The sequence below is a fragment of the Pseudophryne corroboree genome, chromosome 5 (genome assembly GCF_028390025.1).
Source record: "Pseudophryne corroboree isolate aPseCor3 chromosome 5, aPseCor3.hap2, whole genome shotgun sequence".
Taxonomy (NCBI): domain Eukaryota; kingdom Metazoa; phylum Chordata; class Amphibia; order Anura; family Myobatrachidae; genus Pseudophryne; species Pseudophryne corroboree.
The window spans coordinates 30,159,500-30,181,830 of record NC_086448.1 but is presented as its reverse complement, the minus strand read 5'-3'; the positions used below and the strand labels follow the sequence as shown (position 1 = coordinate 30,181,830).

Genomic DNA, 22,331 nt, shown 5'->3' with positions numbered 1-22,331 from the left:
CTAATGCACACAATTACGTGCGGTACAATCGTTCAGCACATAAGCAACTAATCTTATGTGCAGAGCGACCAGTGGAATCGAAAATTGCGGCTGCGAATTCCTTCAGCATGAGCTTTAATGGCCTATATGGGTTCTGCACCAACCCCCTGAGTTGTGCTCTTTTCTCTATTTATAGCGGACTTCCTTGTCTGCTGTACCTGGACCTCCTGGTCAATTCCGGACCTCCTGGTCTGTGCTACAATAGACCTCCTGGTCTGCTATACTCTAATGCTCAGATTTTTATGTTTAACAGGGGATGCCTCCCTTGCCACCATGCACGTCACTTACATGTATGTACCCTGCGAGAACTCGACTTCTTGTGGTTCAAACCTCAAAAATTGTATAAACTTATATATGCAAACACTCACTCACCACATGTACACTTTTGTTTCTATTTCTATTTCTGCGCAGAAATTTTCTTTCCTTTAGACCAGATGTGTTGTAAATTTGGAGAAGGATCTGTTAGTCTAAATTTCGGACACTAAAATAGATTTGCGCTATTTATCGCGTTGCCACCTTTTCGCTTGTTACAATAACACTAGCGTGTGATTTGAGTTACGTGGGCATACCCGGACGCTCCGTTGCGTAATATACGCTGCGTGCGTCGGCCTTTGAGTTGCGTACGCGAGTCTCACCCTTTGTTAGAGACACGTGTATACAAAGCAAATATCCACCGTAACACAATTTTACACGTTTATCAATGTAGGTGATCCTCGATCATCTACCGAACACCACACCAATCTCTCCTTGTATCTTTAGGTAGAGCTGCGTGTGTGCTTTGCAATTTATCTCTTAATGTATTACTTTTATACTTTAACTATGAAATAGCGACAAATCTCTCTTAGCACGTTTATCAATTATAAAATGGCAAACAGAAGAGTGATATATGAAAATACACGAAAATGAAAAGAAATGCAGATATGTGCGTGCGTGCGTACGCAAGACAGAAATAAACAGTTTTAAAAGACACTAGCGTGTTGTTCTTACCTCCGGTTCCGGATTCCTTCAGCACCCTTTACTAAGCGAAGCAGACGCTTATCCAGACAGCACTACGAGGAATATGATCTCCCGCCCTTTGCTGATGGATAATGTCTGCTGAAATTACCTAGTACAGATATGTGAAGGACGGGCGAGCCGCCAATTGATAAAGCTAAATATTTATCTTACTTAAAACCCTTTAAGAGGCCTAAGAACACTGTACGCTATTGACGTCTGGAGTACCGTAAGGGTACGCACGTTGCGTAACAATCGCTTAGCCGTAGTCGAGACGCTCACGCGTTACGTTCGCTCACGGCCAAGAGATCACAGGCAGGCCCGCTATTGGCTGCCGACTAACGTTATGGTTCACTATAGCGTAGCGGACGCTCGGGACCACGAGGAGATCACCAGCGGCGCAGACGCTCACAATGTTAAACCTTTACATGTAAACCATGAACAATGTATTATACAGAAAAACCTTAGTGTAATGGTGGGGTGTAGATGCAACACAATGTAACCTTATTAACTTAAAGCTGTTCGAGCGTCTCCGACGCTCTGAGAATACTTAACACTATAAGAAATACACAAATACCGGGCTTAGGGTCTAACGCCTTATATGAATGTTATACTTGCAAAAGAATAATACAATACAAGTCATACACTACCAATATAACATAGACTAACTAACCAGATAACTACACAGGAAATACAATACAATACAAGTACGTTTAAGGAAAAATGAGAGAAAGAGGAGAAGAGAGAGAGAGAGAGAGATATGGCCCACAATACCAATAAAGACAATATGATTGCGGAGAAAACTTACGCACAAGGGGAACGATCGCATGCGCCTCTGGATATCCAGCTCCCGATTATCAGCAATGAGAACTGTTGAAGAGTGAGTGCTGGATAGGATCGGCTTGTCTATTTATGCCCCACACACAATGCAATTCAATGGTCCCTACAATCTCATTGTTCATTGGACACAGGAATTCGTCTTCGCATTATAACAAAAGGTCATAGGTTGATTCATACAGGTGGGCTGTGACTATTTCCAACTGCTCAGGTGGGTGGGAAACTAGGTTTCCCGCCGCATGGATAAGTAAGTGCAAATAATAGTAAAAGTACATAAACTTCTCATGTCCATAACTATTCGCACGAGCGATTAATCTGCTCCAAACCAACACCGGAATATTGCTAATTAAATACTCTTCCGATGGATACTAAACACCACTGTATGACTCATGTCTGACCCTTCGTATCAAACAAAGAGGGATCTCTATGTCCATGAACATGCTATATTAACTAAACTTTCAGAATCTATCAAAGGGACCATAATCTACAAAATACATTATATAGTTAAAATATGTTACGAACGAGTCGCCCGCCAGACGCACATAAACTTTACCGTAAATGCGCACACTGTGCGCCCGCGGGTGCACGCAACAGCGAGTATGCGCACGCACGGCAGGGCTCATGAACGTGCAACAGGCACTCGCATGAGGTGCAAATATGGCAGTGTGTAGCGTGATATTTTTCTGACTTTGACAACTGATTGTCCTATTTTAATAATTCTTCTTATCACCACATTGTGATTATTTAAAATTAATATTATTGTTAATAATAATAATTATTATTATTATAAATTAACTAGATTTAAATTAAATTAATATAAATAAACTCTACAAACTTGTATAGCGAACCTACTGCATATTAAATATATCTTTGAGGAACAGAAGATTTTGATCCAAAATAAATTAAAATCATGATTACAGCATCTAAAATATTGTCTTTTTTTATTCTTCTTTGTCTTAATCATCTTTTTGTGAACTGAAATCTTGAACCTTGCCTAACATATCTCACAAATTAGATATGATTCCGCACCGGTTCTGAGCTTTCAAGAAAAATAGTAACAATAGTGGAGTACCAGAATGACGTATAATGTGTACGAATAATTCGTTTTTTGATGAATAAGTCTGGTGGTGCACCCAGAGTCAGGGGCGAACTAGGAAGAAAAGGAATTACAGAAGACTCTTGTGTGGGTGCACTCTTGTTTTAAATTGTTAGTATGAAAATATTAAAACATAACTTTTATTATCTCATAATTGCTAGAAAAAGATCCACACTTTTATAATCCACTACAATTAATTAAACAAACTATATTGTTACCCATGTAGACCACCAACATCTCTGAGAGGTGTCACCTCTATTTGATGGGTCTATTGGGAATTTTTATCTCACAAAAAAATTGGAAATGTTCTGGTTAGTCTATGTTATTAGACTTCAGGAGGGATGTAGACACTCAGGCTCTACACCCTGATCCTATCTCACCAGCACAAGCTCAGCTTGTATTAATAGGACCTCCAAGGGTCATTGATCCGAAGTATTATCAGGAGTATAGATCCTTATTCGCATTGGCAAATGTCAGATCTGTGACATGTCAAGGAAGACGGTACTTGGAGAGAGTTAAAGTTTAAGTGACACAGGTCAGATAGATGAGCAGAAAGAGATGATTGAAGAAAATGTGGTGATCCTGCTGTTGGTTTCGAGTCGAGAAGGTCACGAATTACAACACCGGGTATTCTCTGGGGGTCACCCTCACAGATACTGACCCAGCCCACCACCGTTTTGCTTCCAAGATCGGACGAGATCGGGCTCTGTCGGTGGGGTATGGTAGTAATTCCTTGGGCCTTCTATAGCCGACTCACCAATGAGAGTGCACCTAAGGAAGATTCGGGAGAGAGAGAGAGCAGATAAGGGCGGATCTGCTGTCCATGTTAGGCACAGGGTAACCTGTGGATCATGGATGAGAGTCCGCAGATATATGGAGAGGAATAAAGGTATAGAAAGAAGAAAGAAAGCTTGGTGTCAAGACAAAATGCTGTCAGAAATTGACAGTGATGAGTACACATAAAATCAGGTAACTGAGAATATCAGGTTATATTCAGTAATTACTCTATTGACGGAAAATAGAGATAACGAGTAATGGAAAAGAGAGATTGATACACAGCCCCTGAGGGGTACTCGTCATCACACTTATTCACACCTATACTACAAAGGGCAAATACACAAATACTGGCCCTCATTCCGAGTTGATCGGTCGCAAGGCGAATTTAGCAGAGTTACACACGCTAAGCCGCCGCCTACTGGGAGTGAATCTTAGCTTCTTAAAATTGTGACCGATGTATTCGCAATATTGCGATTACTAACTACTTAGCAGTTTCAGAGTAGCTCCAGACTTACTCTGCCTGTGCGATCATTTCAGTGCTTGTCGTTCCTGGTTGACGTCACAAACACACCCAGCGTTCGCCCAGGCACTCCCACCGTTTCCCCGGCCACTCCTGCGTTTTTTCCGGAAACGGTAGCGTTTTCAGCCACACGCCCCTGAAACGCCGTGTTTCCGCCCAGTAACACCCATTTCCTGTCAATCACATTACGATCGCCGGAGCGATGAAAAAGCCGTGAGTAAAAATACTTTCTTCATAGTAAAGTTACTTGGCGCAGTCGCAGTGCGAACATTGCGCATGCGTACTAAGCGGATTTTCACTGCGATGCGATGAAAAATACCGAGCGAACAACTCGGAATGAGGGCCACTATGTATACCATATCACATAACTGGTGAAATAAGAAAAATAGCGGTGTGATAATCCTGCCTGGATTCCTAGATAAACCTGATTAGGTCTGATTAATATCTTATATAGAGCTACAGAGCTATAACATCAAGCATTAGTATACAGGTGTTTCAAGTGATCCACAATCTCGGATGTGTATAGGGGGTATCCCTGTTGACAGTATAATCGAGAGTGGGGGTAGACAGGCCCCTAGGATGCTGACTTATAAAATGCTTAGACAAATGTCATTATTAATTCTGTACTCAATGCTATCTAGACAAGGTTACTAAAATAATATAAAAGTAGTTGGGATAATATTGCTGAAACACGTAGCAATAACAATTTAAGAGAAAAAAGGAAAAACAAGGGAGGGGGGGGGGGAAATGGTGAGGAAAATGTATAGTAACAATCACTGCCCAGATCCCTGGGCTGCCCTGATGACAAAGGGGGGCATGTCGGATTGCTGCTTGGGTATGTGGGATCAAATGAAGAATCAATCCCAGAAGAAAAAAAAAAAAATATATATATAGAAAAGTGTACCGGTCCCTGCCCAGGTCCCTGGGTCAGTCACTAAATAACGGGATGCAAAATTCCACTACTTCAGTCCTTGGTTAATGTTGAAGTGATTCATGCTGGGATGCTGGGATAGGTCATGCTGAAATGCTGGAAAACGCGTTTCACCCGTCCTGCGGGCTTGTTCACTTCCAATGCTGCACTTCCTTAGGTGCACTCTCATTGGTGAGTCGGCTATAGAAGGCCCAAGGAATTACTACCATACCCCACCGACAGAGCCCGATCTCGTCCGATCTTGGAAGCAAAACGGTGGTGGGCTGGGTCAGTATCTGTGAGGGTGACCCCCAGAGAATACCCGGTGTTGTAATTCGTGACCTTCTCGACTCGAAACCAACAGCAGGATCACCACATTTTCTTCAATCATCTCTTTCTGCTCATCTATCTGACCTGTGTCACTTAAACTTTAACTCTCTCCAAGTACCGTCTTCCTTGACATGTCACAGATCTGACATTTGCCAATGCGAATAAGGATCTATACTCCTGATAATACTTTGGATCAATGACCCTTGGAGGTCCTATATTAATACAAGCTGAGCTTGTGCTGGTGAGATAGGATCAGGGTGTAGAGCCTGAGTGTCTACATCCCTCCTGAAGTCTAATAACATAGACTAACCAGAACATTTCCAATTTTTTTGTGAGATAAAAATTCCCAATAGACCCATCAAATAGAGGTGACACCTCTCATAGATGTTGGTGGTCTACATGGGTAACAATATAGTTTGTTTAATTAATTGTAGTGGATTATAAAAGTGTGGATCTTTTTCTAGCAATTATGAGATAATAAAAGTTATGTTTTAATATTTTCATACTAACAATTTAAAACAAGAGTGCACCCACACAAGAGTCTTCTGTAATTCCTTTTCTACCTTGCCTAACATGTCGGCTTTTTAAATACATTCCTTTTTTTAATATTTTGTGCTGTGTCCGTCCTCCCAGTATATACATACAAGGGCTGCACCTTCTCCGTCCAGCTACCTCAGTGCAAACTTTTGGCCTAAACTGGATTAAAAAAATGGGGCTAATTCAGACCTGATCGCTAGGCTGCGTTTTCGTAGAGCGGGGGGTCAGGTCTAAACTGCCCATGTGTATGCACCGCAATGCGCAGGCGTGTCGCACTGGTACAAGGCGAATTGCCGCTCACCGATGGGTTTGTGCAAAGGATCCGTTCACACTGGCGTTCGCAAGGAGATTGACAGGAATAAGGCATTTGTGGGTGTCAACTGACCATTTTCTGGGAGTGTCCAAGCGTTTGCAGGGAGGGTTCCTGACGTCAATTCCGGTACCGGACAGGCTGAAGTGTTCGCAGCGGCTGAGTAAGTCCTGGGCTACTCAGAGACTGCACAAAATTTGTTTGTACAGCTCTGCTACACATGCGTTCGCACACTTGCCCAGCTAAAATACACTCCCCTATGGGCGGCGACTATGCGAACGCAGGACTGCAAAAAAACCCTAGCGAGCGAACAGGTCTGAATTAGCCTCAATATTGTGAATAGACTGGAAATGAGTGGAAATAAATGTCACTGAGTTTAATAATACTGTAGGAACAAAGACACCCCCAAATTATGTCATTTTAGCTGTTTTTATGTTTTTTATTTAAAAAAATACAGATCCCAAACCAAAACCAAAACCCGAAAGGGTGTTTTTGGCAAAACCAATACAGATCCAAAACACAAAGGTGATCCAGATCTAAAACCAAAACACAAAACCCGAAAAATGGCCTGGCGACCACCCCTAGCATAAACCTAGGTCACTTGTGTGCCAGAGCAAAGGACGGGACCAAACCTTATTTTGTATAACCATCAGCAGTTTTGTGCTTTGCTAATGAACCACTGTGTGTAACGCAAATAAATGCACTGATGCATTAGTGAGAAACAACTCGGAGGATTCTGTGCTGAATTAAAGTTCTCCGAAAAGTTAGGAAGAAATACGGGCATTGCAGCTATCACTTGTTACTAAAGCAGATATGGAGGGTTCTGCGCAGGAGCAGTTTAAGAGAGCCTGTGTGCACGCCTGTATGCATGCGCAGGTCTCCACAGCCTGTGTGCATGTGCAGGCCTCCAGAATCATGGCGCCCACCATGTTCCCGGAAACAAATCTCTACTTGCGCATGCACGAATCACTGGGAATTTGGGTGCCGCACCATTTTCCGACTGATTTCTACTGCAGCAGCACGACGCGGGACTCGGCAGAGCATGAACATGGGTGCAGGGTGTACGGTGTAGGCTCTTGTATGCACCGCACACACAGCCCCCGTTATAGATACGCCAATAGGTCTGCGCCTAATTCCTTCTGAGTGCTGCAAGTCTATTATATACAGACAGCTCTGCAGACGCCCATATCTTACATACTCCAGCCAGCCGCATCTGGCTCAGGTACATGATGGGCAGGGAGATACACATGCAAACTTCCATATGTGCATACCTCTATAGGGGAGCTGTATCAAACCTTAAAAAGGCAATGCTTTTACTAGCAAAAAATGCTTAGTAAATGCATTGCCCTTTTAAATTTTGGGCATAAACGTGATCAGAAGCGCTGGGTTGTAGAACCCGACACTTGGAAATCCCCAGGTGTCTTCCTGCATAGACCTGGCCTGGAAGTGACTCTACATCCTACGTGTTAATGAACTGGTGCAAATGGCAGTCGCTGGCAGCTCAGACCGACGTGTTAAAACTAGTGAGACCTGGGGCCATTGGATCACACTTCATATTCCCAACCCATTTTATAGCACCCCATATACTGAGCAGAGAGCATCGCTCGCTATCCAGCACACATGCAGCATGGATGACGTTTTCTTGCTCGATACGTCCCAATTATATTAGGAACACGGATGCTTGTAAATAAAGGCTAAGAACCACATGCGTGAGAGAGATGCACTAAACTTGTTTTTCTTGGCTGTCAGGATAACACGGAGGGTGGCACTGAGTATAAATATACTGTATATAACTACACGGGAGATGCAGATCTCCTCTTCTCTGCAGAGATCCAATATGATGAGATTCATTCTGTGCTTTCTGCTGGCCCTGGTCTGCGTGGAGCTGGGTAAGGTCTATATTAGTGATATCTGTACTGTCACTAATCTAATGAATAATAATAATAATAATAGTAATAATAATACCTCTACACTTATAATGTCCATAGTATTTACAGTGATCCAATATGGGGGGAATATAATAGGGTGTGAGAATCAGAAAGTGGGAGATTTTGTGAGAGTTCTGTAAATGATTGCCACTTAAAAAACAAACAAGAAAAAAAACAACAACCAGGAGAACTCTCAGAAAATCTCTCACTTTCTGATTCTCACACTCTATTACATTCCCCCCCATGATCTTGGCAGGATTTGTTGCTACAATATTTTACAGAGTTGGATCCAGAACATTATTTATTATTATTTATTTATTAGCAGTTTCTTATATAGCGCAGCAAATTCCATTGCGCTTTACAATTGGAAATAACAATGATATAACAAAACTGGGTGATACTAATAACAAACAGTCATAGAGGTAGGAAGGCCCTGCTCGCAAGCTTACACTCTATAGGGCAGGAGTGGCCGGACTTTTGGGACCTGGGCTCTACTTTTTCTTCACTTTCTACCAGCGTCAAATAATACCAATAATAACGCTCCTATTTAAAAATATCATTAATAATGATGCCATCAAATTACAGCACCAATAATAATGCGCACATTTAAAAACAGCAATAAAAATGACAACATCAAATAACCCCCCTCTGTGCGAATCTCCCCCTTTGCAGATCCCCCTCTTGTGCAGATACCCCCCTTCCCGTCCCCTGCATAATAGCCCCCTGTACAATAATCCCCTCTGTGCAGACCCCCCCTTGTGTAAAAAAAAAAACCCTTTGTGAAGACACAACGCAGTGTGCAAATCCCCCCTTTGCAGATCGTCCCTCCCCTTGTGAAGAAACCCCCCTTTGCATAACTTACCTGACAAGTTGTCATGCTGCCTATCTTCAGTCCTTCCTCTCCCTACAAACACTGGTCCCACTTTCACGCTGCATGGTCTCCCGCTGGCTGCTTCTCCTGTCATTGCCACCACCGGCTGGATCAAACTGGATCCAACTAGCGCCCAGGCACCTTACATTTCGGGTGACTGCATCCCTGGGAGCTGTGAAGAGAAGCAGCGGCGGCAGGCTCCTTACAGTTATTTTCTGTTAAGTCTGTCACGATCTACCGGCGGATGCTCTGTGAGCTACCGGTAGATCGCGATCTACCTTTTGGCCACCTAAACTATAGGGAAATTGGTATGTAAACAAGGATAGGTGCTATCTATTGCATAGTTGTCCACCAGATTGCAAAGGTTCTTGGTGGGCTGTATGATATGGTCACACAGCAATGATGAACCGGGGTCCAGAGGAAGGATGAGAAGACGTGAGGATATGTGTGGACTGTGCAGGGTGGATGCAATTTGGTAGGAAGGTTTATGAAAGTTATGTGGGCGGTTCTGGAATTTGATACGCTGCCTGAAGAGGTGAGTTTTCAGGGAACGCTTGAAGGTTTGGAGACTAGAGGAGAGTCTTATTGTGCGTGGGAGGGCATTCCCCAGACTGGGTACAGCCCAATGAAAGTCCTGCAATCGTGAGTGGGAGCGAGTAATGAGTGTGGATGAGAGACACAGATCTTGTGAAGTGCGGAGAGGTCGGGTTGGGAGATATTATGAGATGAGTGAAGAGATGTACGATGGTGCAGTTTGGTTAATGGCCTTGTGTGTGAGTAAAAGTATTTTATATAGAATACGGTAGAATACTGGTAACCAACGGAGGGACTGACAGAGCGGATCTGCAGACGATGGGTATGGGTCATTGGGTCGACTCAACTTAGGTCGACAGTCATTAGGTTGACCACTGAAGGTCGACATGGGAATTAGGTCGACATGTACTAGGTCGACAGGTGAAAAGGTCGACATGAGTTTTTGGACTGTTTTTGTTCTAGTTTTGTTAGTAAAGTGACGGGGAACCCCAATTAGTGCACCATGTCCCCTCGCCTGGCTCGCTTCGGGCAAGGTGGCTCGCTCTGCTACCGCAGCGCTCGGCACAAGTTACCGTTCCAATCGTAGTCCACATGGATAGTGAAGTATGGAAAAATCCCAAAAATTAAGAAATAAAGTGAAAAACTCATGTCGACCTATTGACCATGTCGACCTTCAGTGGTCAACCTAATGACTGTCGACTTAAGCTGTGTTGACCTATCGACCGTATCCCGCAGACGATGAACGTCTAGTGAGGAAGATTATTCTCGCAGCTGCATTCAGTATGGATTGTAGTGGTGAGAGCCTATGTTTGGGAAAACCGGTCAGGAGACTATTACAATAATCAATGCGGGAGATAATGAGAGCATGGATTTGAGTTTTTGCTGTGTCTTGTGTAAGATATGGTTGTATTTTGGATATGTTTCTTAGATGTATGTAACATGACTGTGAGACAGATTTAATGTGGGGAACAAAGGACAGATCAGAGTCAGGGATGACACCTAGGCAGCGAGCTTGTGGGGTAGGGGTGATTGCCGAGTTCTTAACAGTGATAGAGATATCAGGTTGGTAACTACTATTGGCCGGTGGAAATATAATTAATTCTGTTTTGGAAATATTAAGTTTGAGGTGGCGAGATGTCATCGAAGATGAAATGGCAGAAAGGCATTCAGTGACCTGGCCCAATACAGATGGTGACAAATCAGGGGAGAATAGGTAGATCTGAGGATCATCTGCATACAGAGGATACTGAAATCCAAAAGAGCTGATTAGTTTCCCAAGAGATGAGGTATAGATAGAGAAAAGCAGAGGACCTAGGACTGAGGCTGAACATAAGGACGGGGCAGCATTATTATTATTACTTATCACCTGCCGCATTATCACTTCTCACCTGCAGCATTATTACTTCTCACCTGCAGCATTATTACTTCTCACCTGCAGCATTATTACTTCTCACCTGCAGCATTATCACTTCTCACCTGCAGCATTATTACTTATCACCTGCAGCATTATTACCTCTCACCTGCAGCATTATTACCTCTCACCTGCAGCATTATTACTTCTCACCTGCAGCATTATCACTTCTCACCTGCAGCATTATTACTTATCACCTGCAGCATTATTACCTCTCACCTGCAGCATTATTACTTCTCACCTGCAGCATTATTACTTATCACCTGCAGCATTATTACCTCTCACCTGCAGCATTATTACTTCTCACCTGCAGCATTATCACTTCTCACCTGCAGCATTATTACTTCTCACCTGCAGCATTATTACTTCTCACCTGCAGCATTATTACTTCTCACCTGCAGCATTATCACTTCTCATCTGCAGCATTATTACTTCTCACCTGCAGCATTATTACTTATCACCTGCAGCATTATTACTTCTCACCTGCAGCATTATTACTTCTCACCTGCAGCATTATTACTTCTCACCTGCAGCATTATCACTTCTCATCTGCAGCATTATTACTTCTCACCTGCAGCATTATTACTTATCACCTGCAGCATTATTACCTCTCACCTGCAGCATTATTACTTCTCACCTGCAGCATTATCACTTCTCACCTGCAGCATTATTACTTCTCACCTGCAGCATTATTACTTCTCACCTGCAGCATTATCACTTCTCATCTGCAGCATTATTACTTCTCACCTGCAGCATTATTACTTCTCACCTGCAGCATTATTACTTCTCACCTGCAGCATTATTTCTTATCACCTGCACAATTATCACGTCTAACCTGCAGCATTATTACTTATCAATCACCTGCAGCATTATTACTTATCACCTGTAGCATTATCACTTATCACCTACAGAATTATTACTTATCACCTGCAGCATTATTACTTATCACCTGCAGCATTATTACTTATCAATCACCTGCAGCATTATTACTTATCAATCACCTGCAGCATTATTACTTATCACCTGCAGCATTATTACTTCTCACCTCCAGCATTATTACTTCTCACCTGCAGCATTATTTCTTATCACCTCCAGCATTATTACTTCTCACCTGCAGCATTAGCACTTCTCACCTGCAGGCTGCAGCATTATTACTTCTCACCTGCAGCATTATTACTTCTCACCTGCAGCATTATCACTTCTCACCTACAGCATTATTACTTCTCACCTGCAGCATTATTTCTTATCACCTGCACAATTATCACTTCTCACCTGCAGCATTATTACTTATCAATCATCTGCAGCATTATTACTTATCACCTGCAGTATTATCACTTATCACCTACAGCATTATTACTTCTCACCTGGAGCATTGATACTTATCACCTGCAGCATTATCACTTATCATCTGCAGCATTATCCCTGATTATAAGGCATAATGTACTCATCACAGTAAGTTATTATAGATTTCAGAAGTCACCTTGGCTATCAATGACCTGTATATGATTATACAGATTTTGATGACTTATTATAAGCATATAATACACTACAATTAGAAGCACAATATCCCATATATCATTTTGCGCTATTTCATATTCAATACTTCAGATTCATACACTGATAGGTAATACTGTATATAGAGGAGATTTTGTATTTCATTCACATTGTATTCTATTTATTTGCCATATCAGACGGAGCATTGTACTAAAGTCTGCCGCTGCTAACGCCCTATGGCTAATGGTCAGAACGCCCGCTATTCCTCCACCTAGCTAATGCATGGAAGGATCACTGATCACTGTGCAATAAATATATCATTTTAAATTCAATCTGTTACATGAATCAGTGGTGTGTTTTTTTTCTTGTGATGTCACAGTCTGTTCCCTGGAGTGTTACGTGTGTCTGACACCCACGCCAAGCGATGACTGCACGGTCAGCAAGAATTGCTCCCAGCAACAGAAGTGGTGCAGGAGTGAAGTCTATGGCCCCATATCCACTGGTAAGTTGGACTTTCTGGACAAAATAAATTTCCATTGTAATACATTTCCATTGAAATACAGTTCCATTGAAATACAGTTCCATTGTAATACATTTCCATTGAAACTGCAGATTTCATCGTGTAATCGGGAAAAATAACAAGAAGAAAAGATGAAAACAATACTTTTGGTAGCACGTTCCACCTATACTGTAGCTTGCATTCATAAGTTAGACTTGTAAAAATTGCGTTCTGGTTTAAGGCTGTGACATTTGTGAGTGGTACTTACACAGATCATTGGGCCTGATTCAAAGTTTTACACTATTGCACAGCTGCAAGGAAGCGGGTGTGCAATCATTGGTGGTTTTATTTGCGGGCTAGCAGGGCAGGCAGACAGGCTGCTGCGGCATGATGGTGCTAGCACCATGAATTGCATGCACCCATCCGCTGCACACACCGTGCTTGGCTGACCGCCTCTTGTTGCCCACCGCCGCCTCTCGTTGCAAGCCCACCATCTCTCGCTGCCCGCCTCTCGTTGCAAGCCCACCATCTCTCGTTGCAAGCCCACCATCTCTCGCTGCCTGCCCCCCCTCACCTCATGTGAAGCAAGGCGAAAGTTTGGTAAGAGCCGGGGGACCTACAGGCAACGGCACACAAACACACACTTGCACACACACAAACAAACACACACACACACACACACACACACACACACACACACACACACACACACACATTCTCTTTCTAGAGGGGCTCTACCTGGTGCAATGTGTATAATGGGCTACCTGGTGCAATGTTTATAAGGGGCTACCTGGTGCAATATGTATAAGAGGCTCTACCTGGTGCAATGTGTATAAGGGGCTACCTGGTGCAATGTGTATAAGGGGCTACCTGGGCAATGTGTATAGGACTACCTGATGCAGGGTGTATAAGAGGCTCTACCTGGTGCAATGTGTATAAGGGGCTACCTGGTGCAATGTGTATAAGGAGCTCTGCCTGGCATAACGTGTGTAATGGGCTCTACCTGATGCAATGTGTTTAAAGGGCTATAGCTGGCATAACATGTTTAAGGGGCTGTACCTGGTGCAACGTGTATAAGGGGCTCTAACTGTCACAATGTGTAAAAGGGGCTCTACTTGTCGCAATGTGTATAAGGAGCTCTACCTGGCGTAACGTGTGTAAGGGCCCTACCTGGTGCAACATGTATAAAAGGGTCTCTACCTGGCGTAACTTGCATAAGGGGCTCTACATGGTGCACTGTGTATTAGAGGCTCTACATGGCGCAACATGTATAAGAGGTTCTACCTGGTGTAACATGTACAAGGGGCTCTGCATGGTGTGCATAAGGGGTACTACTGTGTGGTGTAATGTGACTGACGGACACTACTGAGTGGTGTAATGTGAATTGGTACTTTCTGTGGCCATGCCCCTTCCCCATGAAACCACACACGTATATTTTGGCACACACTTTTTAAGGAACGGATCCGGTTGCTGCCCCCTCCCTGCCCCCAAATGTCCTCAGCCTGTCAATCAGGATGGGGATTAGAGGACACTGCATTCTGCCCATATGCAGTCACTATTATCGCATGTGTATCTTCAATCTGTATACATTATGTTGTTCCTTCACATATACTTGGATTGCAGTGGATATATATTTGTCTTTTAGGGAATTAACAGTATCTTCTATACTATGTTTTATTTTCACGAAAAACTGTGATATATCCTGAAAGGTAGTAACTAGAGTAACTAAATGTGTGTTCTTACTTAGACACTAAGTTAACAGGTCGGCAATTGTACATGCTTTGGAACGCAGACAGCCTGTATATCGCTTGTTAATAAATAACGGACCCTCTACCTGTGTGTATTTTTCCTTTGATATACCAACAGTGGGAGAACTCGTATAATACTGATTTTATATTCTGTACTCCTTTCACTGCCAATAGTTATTTTATGAGGTCGTCGACCTTTTCACCGTTATTCTCTCAGCTTTGCGTTCCCCACCAGATGTCGCGCTATCCAATAGAGAAAAAAAGGTCACAAAATTATTTTTCTGTAAACACCTATTGGAATTAAAAAATGTACAATACTGGGTCATAGTATAAATGTCTGTTACTGTCCCAAAGAAAAATATTTTGTGCTTTTAAAATGATTCCTGTCGCGGATTTGTGCATTTTTGCCCTAATTTATCAATGAGTGATACATTTCACTGTGAGTGATAAATTGCACCAGCCAATCAGCTCCTAACTTCCATGTCACAGGCTGAGTGTTGAAAAATGACAGTTAGGAGCGGATTGGCAGGTGCAGTTTATCACTCACAGAGAAATGTATCACTCATTGATAAATAAGGGCATTTTTTTTTTAAGTAAACAAATGATGATAGGAAACTTTTTTTCATATAAATAGAAACAAATAAAACAAAAACATTACAATAAATGTAGAACAATGGGTGACATGATAGGATCAGCGTTTCTTCTCTCAGTAGGCAACCTGTAGCACTCCGGCTGCTGTGGAACTATATGCCAGAATGCCCTGCCACAGTTTAGCATGCCCTAACAGAAAATCTGGGGCAAGGTATGCTGGCATAGTAGTTGGAGTGCCACAGATTGCCTAGCCCAGTGGTTCTCAAACTGTGTGCCGTTGGGACCCTGGGGTGCCTCTGGTTACCTGCAGGGGTGCCTTGGTTAGGTGGTCCAGGACCAATTTCAATCATTTATGGTCAATACAATAGAGAAAACCAGTATTAGTGGCTGCCAGTCATAAAATATGTGGTAAACAGAAGTGAATCCTGTCCCTCACCACATAATTAAACCTAAGGATGACATCTAAATCTTTTCTAAATTTCTCAATAAGAATCTTTTGGTTTAGGGGTGCCGTGAAGAAAATTCTGACACTCTAGAGCGCCATGATTCAAAAAGTTTGGGAACCACTGGCCTAGCCGTTGCCTAGCCCTACAAATGTCTTGATATGACAATTAGGCAGATCAGACAATGTATCTGGTATGGCGGGATCAGTGTGTGCCCGTGTGCAGCGCTCCCCCCTGAGGGGGACACTATCCATTATGACTGGTCACCATTAATAATTATTGTATCTCTGTAGACATGTGACTGTGTCAGCATTTTAGTTGTCTACATTTTGACCATGCCAACATTATCACTGTTGACATTTTGGTGTCGACCTTACAACTATCTAGATTTTTATTGTCTATATTTTGAGTACATCTTGCACATATACTATAACAGTTGTAAAACGGGTACTGAAATAAGGACTCGCAGGCAGGTTTTCTGGTTACAACACAGTGTCTGACTCTTTACTGGCATCAGACACTGTAACACAGCATACTCAGGCTTGGGCTTGATCACACAGGTACATACAGAAAATAAACAAATGAACATAAGAGGTCCTAGCACTTCCCGTGCTCAATAGTGATTCTGCTGCAGTGGCTTGCAGCCACACATGCCATGTTTTCCAGGCACGGCCAAAATCCACAGTCCCTGGAGCTACAAGTTGTTCCCTGCTCACTGGCCTCTAACAGGCATCAGCGCCCAGAACTCTGGGTAAATGGGATTCTTAAACCCGTCTCCTGCACCTGACTTCCTGATGTCTCAGGGGGAGCTGGAAATCCTGGACCTCTCTTTCTCCTTTCTCCAGTTGCAGCTGTGCAATTCAGAAAGCCCAGAATTATAAACCTCCACTTCAGGTGCAGAATGTGCAGCAGGGACGTGCGGTGAGCTAAATGGCTCAGGAGGCACTGGCTAACCCCAGAGCCAAAATTCCATGCAATATATGAGCCAAAGGGTACATCTGGGCATTATACACAGGTGCAGCATTATAAACTCCTGGAAATTTGGTGAGTTTTGATCAGAGATGTGCAGAAAAGATACACTGCCTCACCTGCCATAGACTTTTTACTCCAGAGTTTGGGCTATAAAAATCACTAGAATAATGCAAAGAAGGTATTTCAAACAAATTATTAGTATTTTTCATATACTTTATTCAGTCAAAACTCTGGTTTAAACGTAAGTATAACAGGAAAGGCTCTGCCTCACCTGCCTCACCCCACCGCACGTCACTGATGTGCAGGCCTTGTTTTCTTCTTTCTTGGAGGGAGCTGATCCCACCAGAATGTGGACAATTTTGGTGAGACACAAGCCCTCTCACCACACAGTATAATATATTGATAGTCCAACATAGCATCACAGTACAATATACTATCACAGAACAATATACTATAACAGTACAACAGACCAACAGTATAATATACTATCACAGTACCATAGACCAACAGTACTATGTACTATCACAGTACAATATACTATCACAGTACAATAGACCAACTGTACAATATACTATCACAGTACAATATACTGTCACAGTACAATAGACCAACTGTACAATATACTGTCACAGTACAATATACTGTCACAGTACAATAGACCAACTGTACAATATACTGTCACAGTACAATATAATGTCACAGTACAATAGACCAACAGTACACTATACTATCACAGTACAATATAATGTCACAGTACAATAGACCAACAGTACAATATACTATCACAGTAAAATAGACCAACTGTACAATATACTGTCACAGTACAATATAATGTCACAGTACAATAGACCAACAGTACAATATACTGTCACAGTACAATATAATGTCACAGTACAATAGACCAACAGTACAATATACTGTCACAGTACAATAGACCAACTGTACAACATACTGTCACAGTACAATAGACCAACTGTACAATATAATGTCACAGTACAATAGACCAACAGTACACTATACTATCACAGTACAATATAATGTCACAGTACAATAGACCAACAGTACAATATACTATCACAGTAAAATAGACCAACTGTACAATATACTGTCACAGTACAATATAATGTCACAGTACAATAGACCAACAGTACAATATACTGTCACAGTACAATATAATGTCACAGTACAATAGACCAACAGTACAATATACTGTCACAGTACAATAGACCAACTGTACAATATACTGTCACAGTACAATATACTATCACAGTACAATAGACCAACTGTACAATATACTGTCACAGTACAATATAATGTCACAGTACAATAGACCAACAGTACAATATATATACTGTAAAGTGGTATAGAGCTAAAAATTGTGCAACCCTGCTGGATGCAGCCTCTGGTGCAGAAAAACAGCCTTCACCAAACTCAAAAATAAATCAAATGCAATTTCTAAGGACTACCACACAATGGCGCCACCAGCCAATAATAAGGAAGTGATACAATGTTCTTACATAAAGAATGTCCAAAGTATCCAGTAATTGGATTTCCTTAATACTAGAACTCAAGAAGATAAAAACATAGTGCAATATTGTTTTAAAACAGTACACTTGTTTATTTGAAAAACCACCCTCACATCTTAACTGATGCAATAGGCATATAAAACCGTACAGGTGTCGCCATTCTCTTTGGACTCCACAGAAGTTTTTCTCTTTGATACTAAAAAACTTGAAAAAATCACACTCGCATAAGATAAAGATAAAAGAGCATATAGCAACATCAGGGAAGCATCTGATAAAGGACGTTTTGGTCCGAAAACGCGTTCAAGCACGGGACACCATCACACCGGACATCACATCTTGGTAGCTGGGACGTGGAAAGTCTGTCTGCTTTAATAAAGGATTTCTCTCCCTGATGTTGATGATCCTAGATGGGATTTATTCCCAATGGTGATATATGCTCTTTTATCTTTATCTTATGTGAGTGTGATTGTATTAAATTGTTTTTATTCTTCCAAACAATCTTGCACTACGATTTCTACCTTGTATAAAGTGCTGCAGTTCTATGCCTCGCAGGCTCCTCCCCTATTTGCCTCAGCTTGGGAAAAATATTTGAATCTCTCCCTATCGGACAAAGAATGGGAAGCAATTTTCCTTAAAGCTCATAGCAGCTCTGTTTGTATTCAGGTTAGGGAAACTCAATATAAAATATGAAGGCGTTGGTATAGACATCCCTCTCGTTTACATGCTATGTATCCCACTGTGTCAGATGAATGTTGGAGATGTTAACAGGCTACTGGCACTCTGTTACATATTTGGTGGGAATGCCCCTTGCTCCGACCCTTCTGGGACTATTGTTACTTCCCAGGATATCATTAAGGCCAGGGCCGGTTCCGGGGCTTCTGGCGACCCGGGCGGCATTAGGGGGCGTGGCTTCGTACAGGGGGCGTGGTCATTTACGCCCCCTGTACAGACTGAAATGATGTGCGGTGCGCGATGACATCATCGCGCACCGCACAGTAAAGGACCTCTCCACGAAGGGAAACTGGACGCGTACGCGTCTAGTTTCCCTTCCCAGCGGCAGCGGGGGGCAGCGGCCAGCCGCAGCAGGGGGGCAGCGGGGGGCACACAGCAGCAGCGGATCTTGCCCTGGTGCGGCGCCCTCCGGATGGCGCCCTGCGCCCTCCAGAAGGCGGCGCCCCGGGCAAAAGTCCGCTACTGATTAAGGCCACTGTTCCTACTACCCCTGCCTTTTGGCTGTTGACCCACTCACCACTGTCGTTGTCACATTATAAATGATCCTTACTTCGTCACTTAAGTAATGCCACCCACGTGGTTATACCCACCCTTTGGAGATCCCTTACCCCTCCCACTCAAAGACAATGGTTCGCTAGAATTGAGTTCTATATGAATATGGATGATATCCTTCTAGCTTCTAGAATTAAATTATTTGTTTTTTATTACCATTTGGCTTCCCTGGCTGAACTATAAATCCTCATCGACCTATAAATAATAATATTATGTTTTTTCGACTCAGGATATAAATTAGGTGACTATTTCCTGAGACAGTTTGGATGGTTTCTCTTACCAATAATCCCCTGTGTTAGATCACTACTCTCTCCCTTTTCTTTTCTTTGTTTTCTCTTTCTTCTTTTTCCCTAACCCTCCCTATTCCACCCTTCTCTCCCTCATGGAAGTACTTTGATTTCATATGACAATGTGTATGTTTTTTTAACCCTACTAATTATCTGTTGGATTTGTATTTTTATTGTGCCATGCTACTTGATACGTATGGGTTTACTTTAGCCACTTGCGATGTATAATTTTTGTCAAGCTGTTGGCCTTTTTGTTCTTGCTTTGGAATGTACTTCCTCATTTATTCAATAAAAACAGATTAAAAAAGCAAAAACAAAAAAAACACACCTTTTCAAGGCCCTGATGTTGCCATTGTTGGCGGCCTACCCCCCCCCCCCCCCCCCCCACCACCACCTATTCTCAAATCGGGACAGAAGTCATGATGGCGAGACAGTCTCCTCATATCCCGGCTCCTATTTGCTATGTAGGGTGCACAGACATCGCATGGCATGACGTGGACAGTGGCAGCACAAGTGTGGTCCTGACTTTAGACACTTTTGCAGTAGTTACTTTGAAGGTGTAAGATTCCTGGCAATGAGGAAAAGGATGCGCAGGTGGATAGCGCAATGCGCCGGTAACTGCAGAGATGGAACTAGCCGCAATTAACTTTACGGAACTTTGCTGCATGTAATAACAGCACCGTAATAGAGGATTTCTCGTTGCAGCATTACCAGCAGCAGGGAAATAATCTTCCTCTTATGTGTTATCTTGTGAGTCACATCATTAGTTTCTAGTGGAATTAGGTCCCGATCCAGACGTGATCGCTGAGGTGCTTTTTGCACAGCGGGCAATTATCGATTGACTGTGCATGCGAATGCACCGCAATGCGCACGTGCGTCGCCAAATAACAACAGGTATTGCCGAACGGCGACAGGTTGGTGCGAATATTTAGATCGCACGGGTGTTCGCAAGCTGACTGACAGGAAGAGGCCATTTGTGGGTGGTAACGGACCGTTTTCTGGGAGTGTCTGGGAAAACGCAGGCGCGCCCAAGCGTTTTCAGGGCGGGTGTGTGACGGCAGCTCCGGCCCCGATCAGCCTGTTCTCATCACACTGTAGGAGTAAGTCCGGGGCTGCTCACGTACTGGTAAAATCATTCGATGGTGAGTGAGGTGGGAACGGATTTGCAGCTGTCCGCTGACTGAGTGATATTTGTAGCACGGCGTACACATGGGATCGCACACTTGCACGGTCAAATTTACACTCCTCTTGGGCGGCGACTATCTGATAGCAGTAGTGATGAGCTGCCCAGCGATCCGGTCTGAATCCCCCCCTTAATTATCACTGTTACAAAAAGGGTACATGGAAAAGTTGATGTGATTCGCACATCAGACGTGATTTACGTAACCACTTACCTGGCTAACATTTGGTCCAAAAATGTCCGCAAAATTACATGAAAGTGACTAATTCTTTGCTTTTGTTATTTACTATTGAAAAGAAAACAACATTACGGCAATTTTAATGATACATGAATATTGTGTTCTTCTTTTTAGGTTTTCCCTTCACAGACAGTAAGTACGTGGTCAGAAACTGCGCAGAGAAATGTGAGCCCACCAATCCCAACAGTCTGGGAATTGTACATCCAGTTTACTGCTGCCAAGAGAACAGATGCCTCCCGTTAATTGCCACAAATGGCGCAAAGAGGATCCACAGCAGTCAATGGGCCCTGGCTGCCGTCGCAGGTTACGCCATCACTGCGCTCCGAGCCGCATTATGATTTGAGCTCATAGGGACGGTGTGGGCGAGCGACTGTTTGTACATCCCTAGCAAACGTAAAGTCAAGACATAAAAAAAAGAAAACACTAAAACAAGACGCTCCGCCGCGGACACAACGTGCGGAACGGTCGGGCGAAGGCACTTCATAACCAGTAACATTTCCTCAAACCCCACGGGAAATGGGTGATGTTCCACCGCTACCGTAACACAGCAAACATCGGAGAATGGAATCGCCCCCTAATTGTTACATCTGTTGTTGTTGCTGAATGTCATGTCTTTGGAGCATACTGTATATTGGGGGTAATTCTGAGTTGATCGCAGCAGGATTTTTGATAGCAATTGGGCAAAACCATGTGCACTGCAGGGGAGGCAGATATAACATGTGCAGAGAGAGTTAGATTTGGATGGGTTATTTTGTTTCTGTGCAGGGTAAATACTGGCTGCTTTATTTTTACACTGCAAGTTAGATTTCAGTTTGAATACACCCCACCCAAATCTCTCTCTCTCTGCACATGTTACATCTGCCCCACCTGCAGTGCACATGGTTTTGCCCAACTGCTAACATATTTGCTGCTGCGATCAACTCAGAATGACCCTCTTTGCTAGATGATGTATATTAACGCATGCCTCCAAAAGATT

General features: G+C 43.0%; 1 protein-coding gene and 2 pseudogenes across 1 annotated transcript; 2 read left to right on the top strand and 1 right to left on the bottom strand.

Moving 5' to 3' along the window:
- Positions 1 to 3,577: 3,577 nt before the first annotated feature.
- On the bottom strand, positions 3,578 to 3,696 carry LOC134930332 (5S ribosomal RNA; annotated as a pseudogene).
- A 1,694-nt stretch (positions 3,697 to 5,390) lies between these two features.
- On the top strand, positions 5,391 to 5,509 carry LOC134930331 (5S ribosomal RNA; annotated as a pseudogene).
- A 2,644-nt stretch (positions 5,510 to 8,153) lies between these two features.
- Positions 8,154 to 21,693, top strand: LOC134929543 (secreted Ly-6/uPAR-related protein 1-like). The gene is made up of 3 exons (XM_063925138.1): positions 8,154 to 8,238; positions 12,967 to 13,089; positions 21,470 to 21,693. Exons 1-3 carry the CDS (start codon positions 8,154 to 8,156, stop codon positions 21,691 to 21,693), a joined length of 432 nt encoding a protein of 143 aa, XP_063781208.1.
- The last annotated feature ends 638 nt before the right edge of the window (positions 21,694 to 22,331 follow it).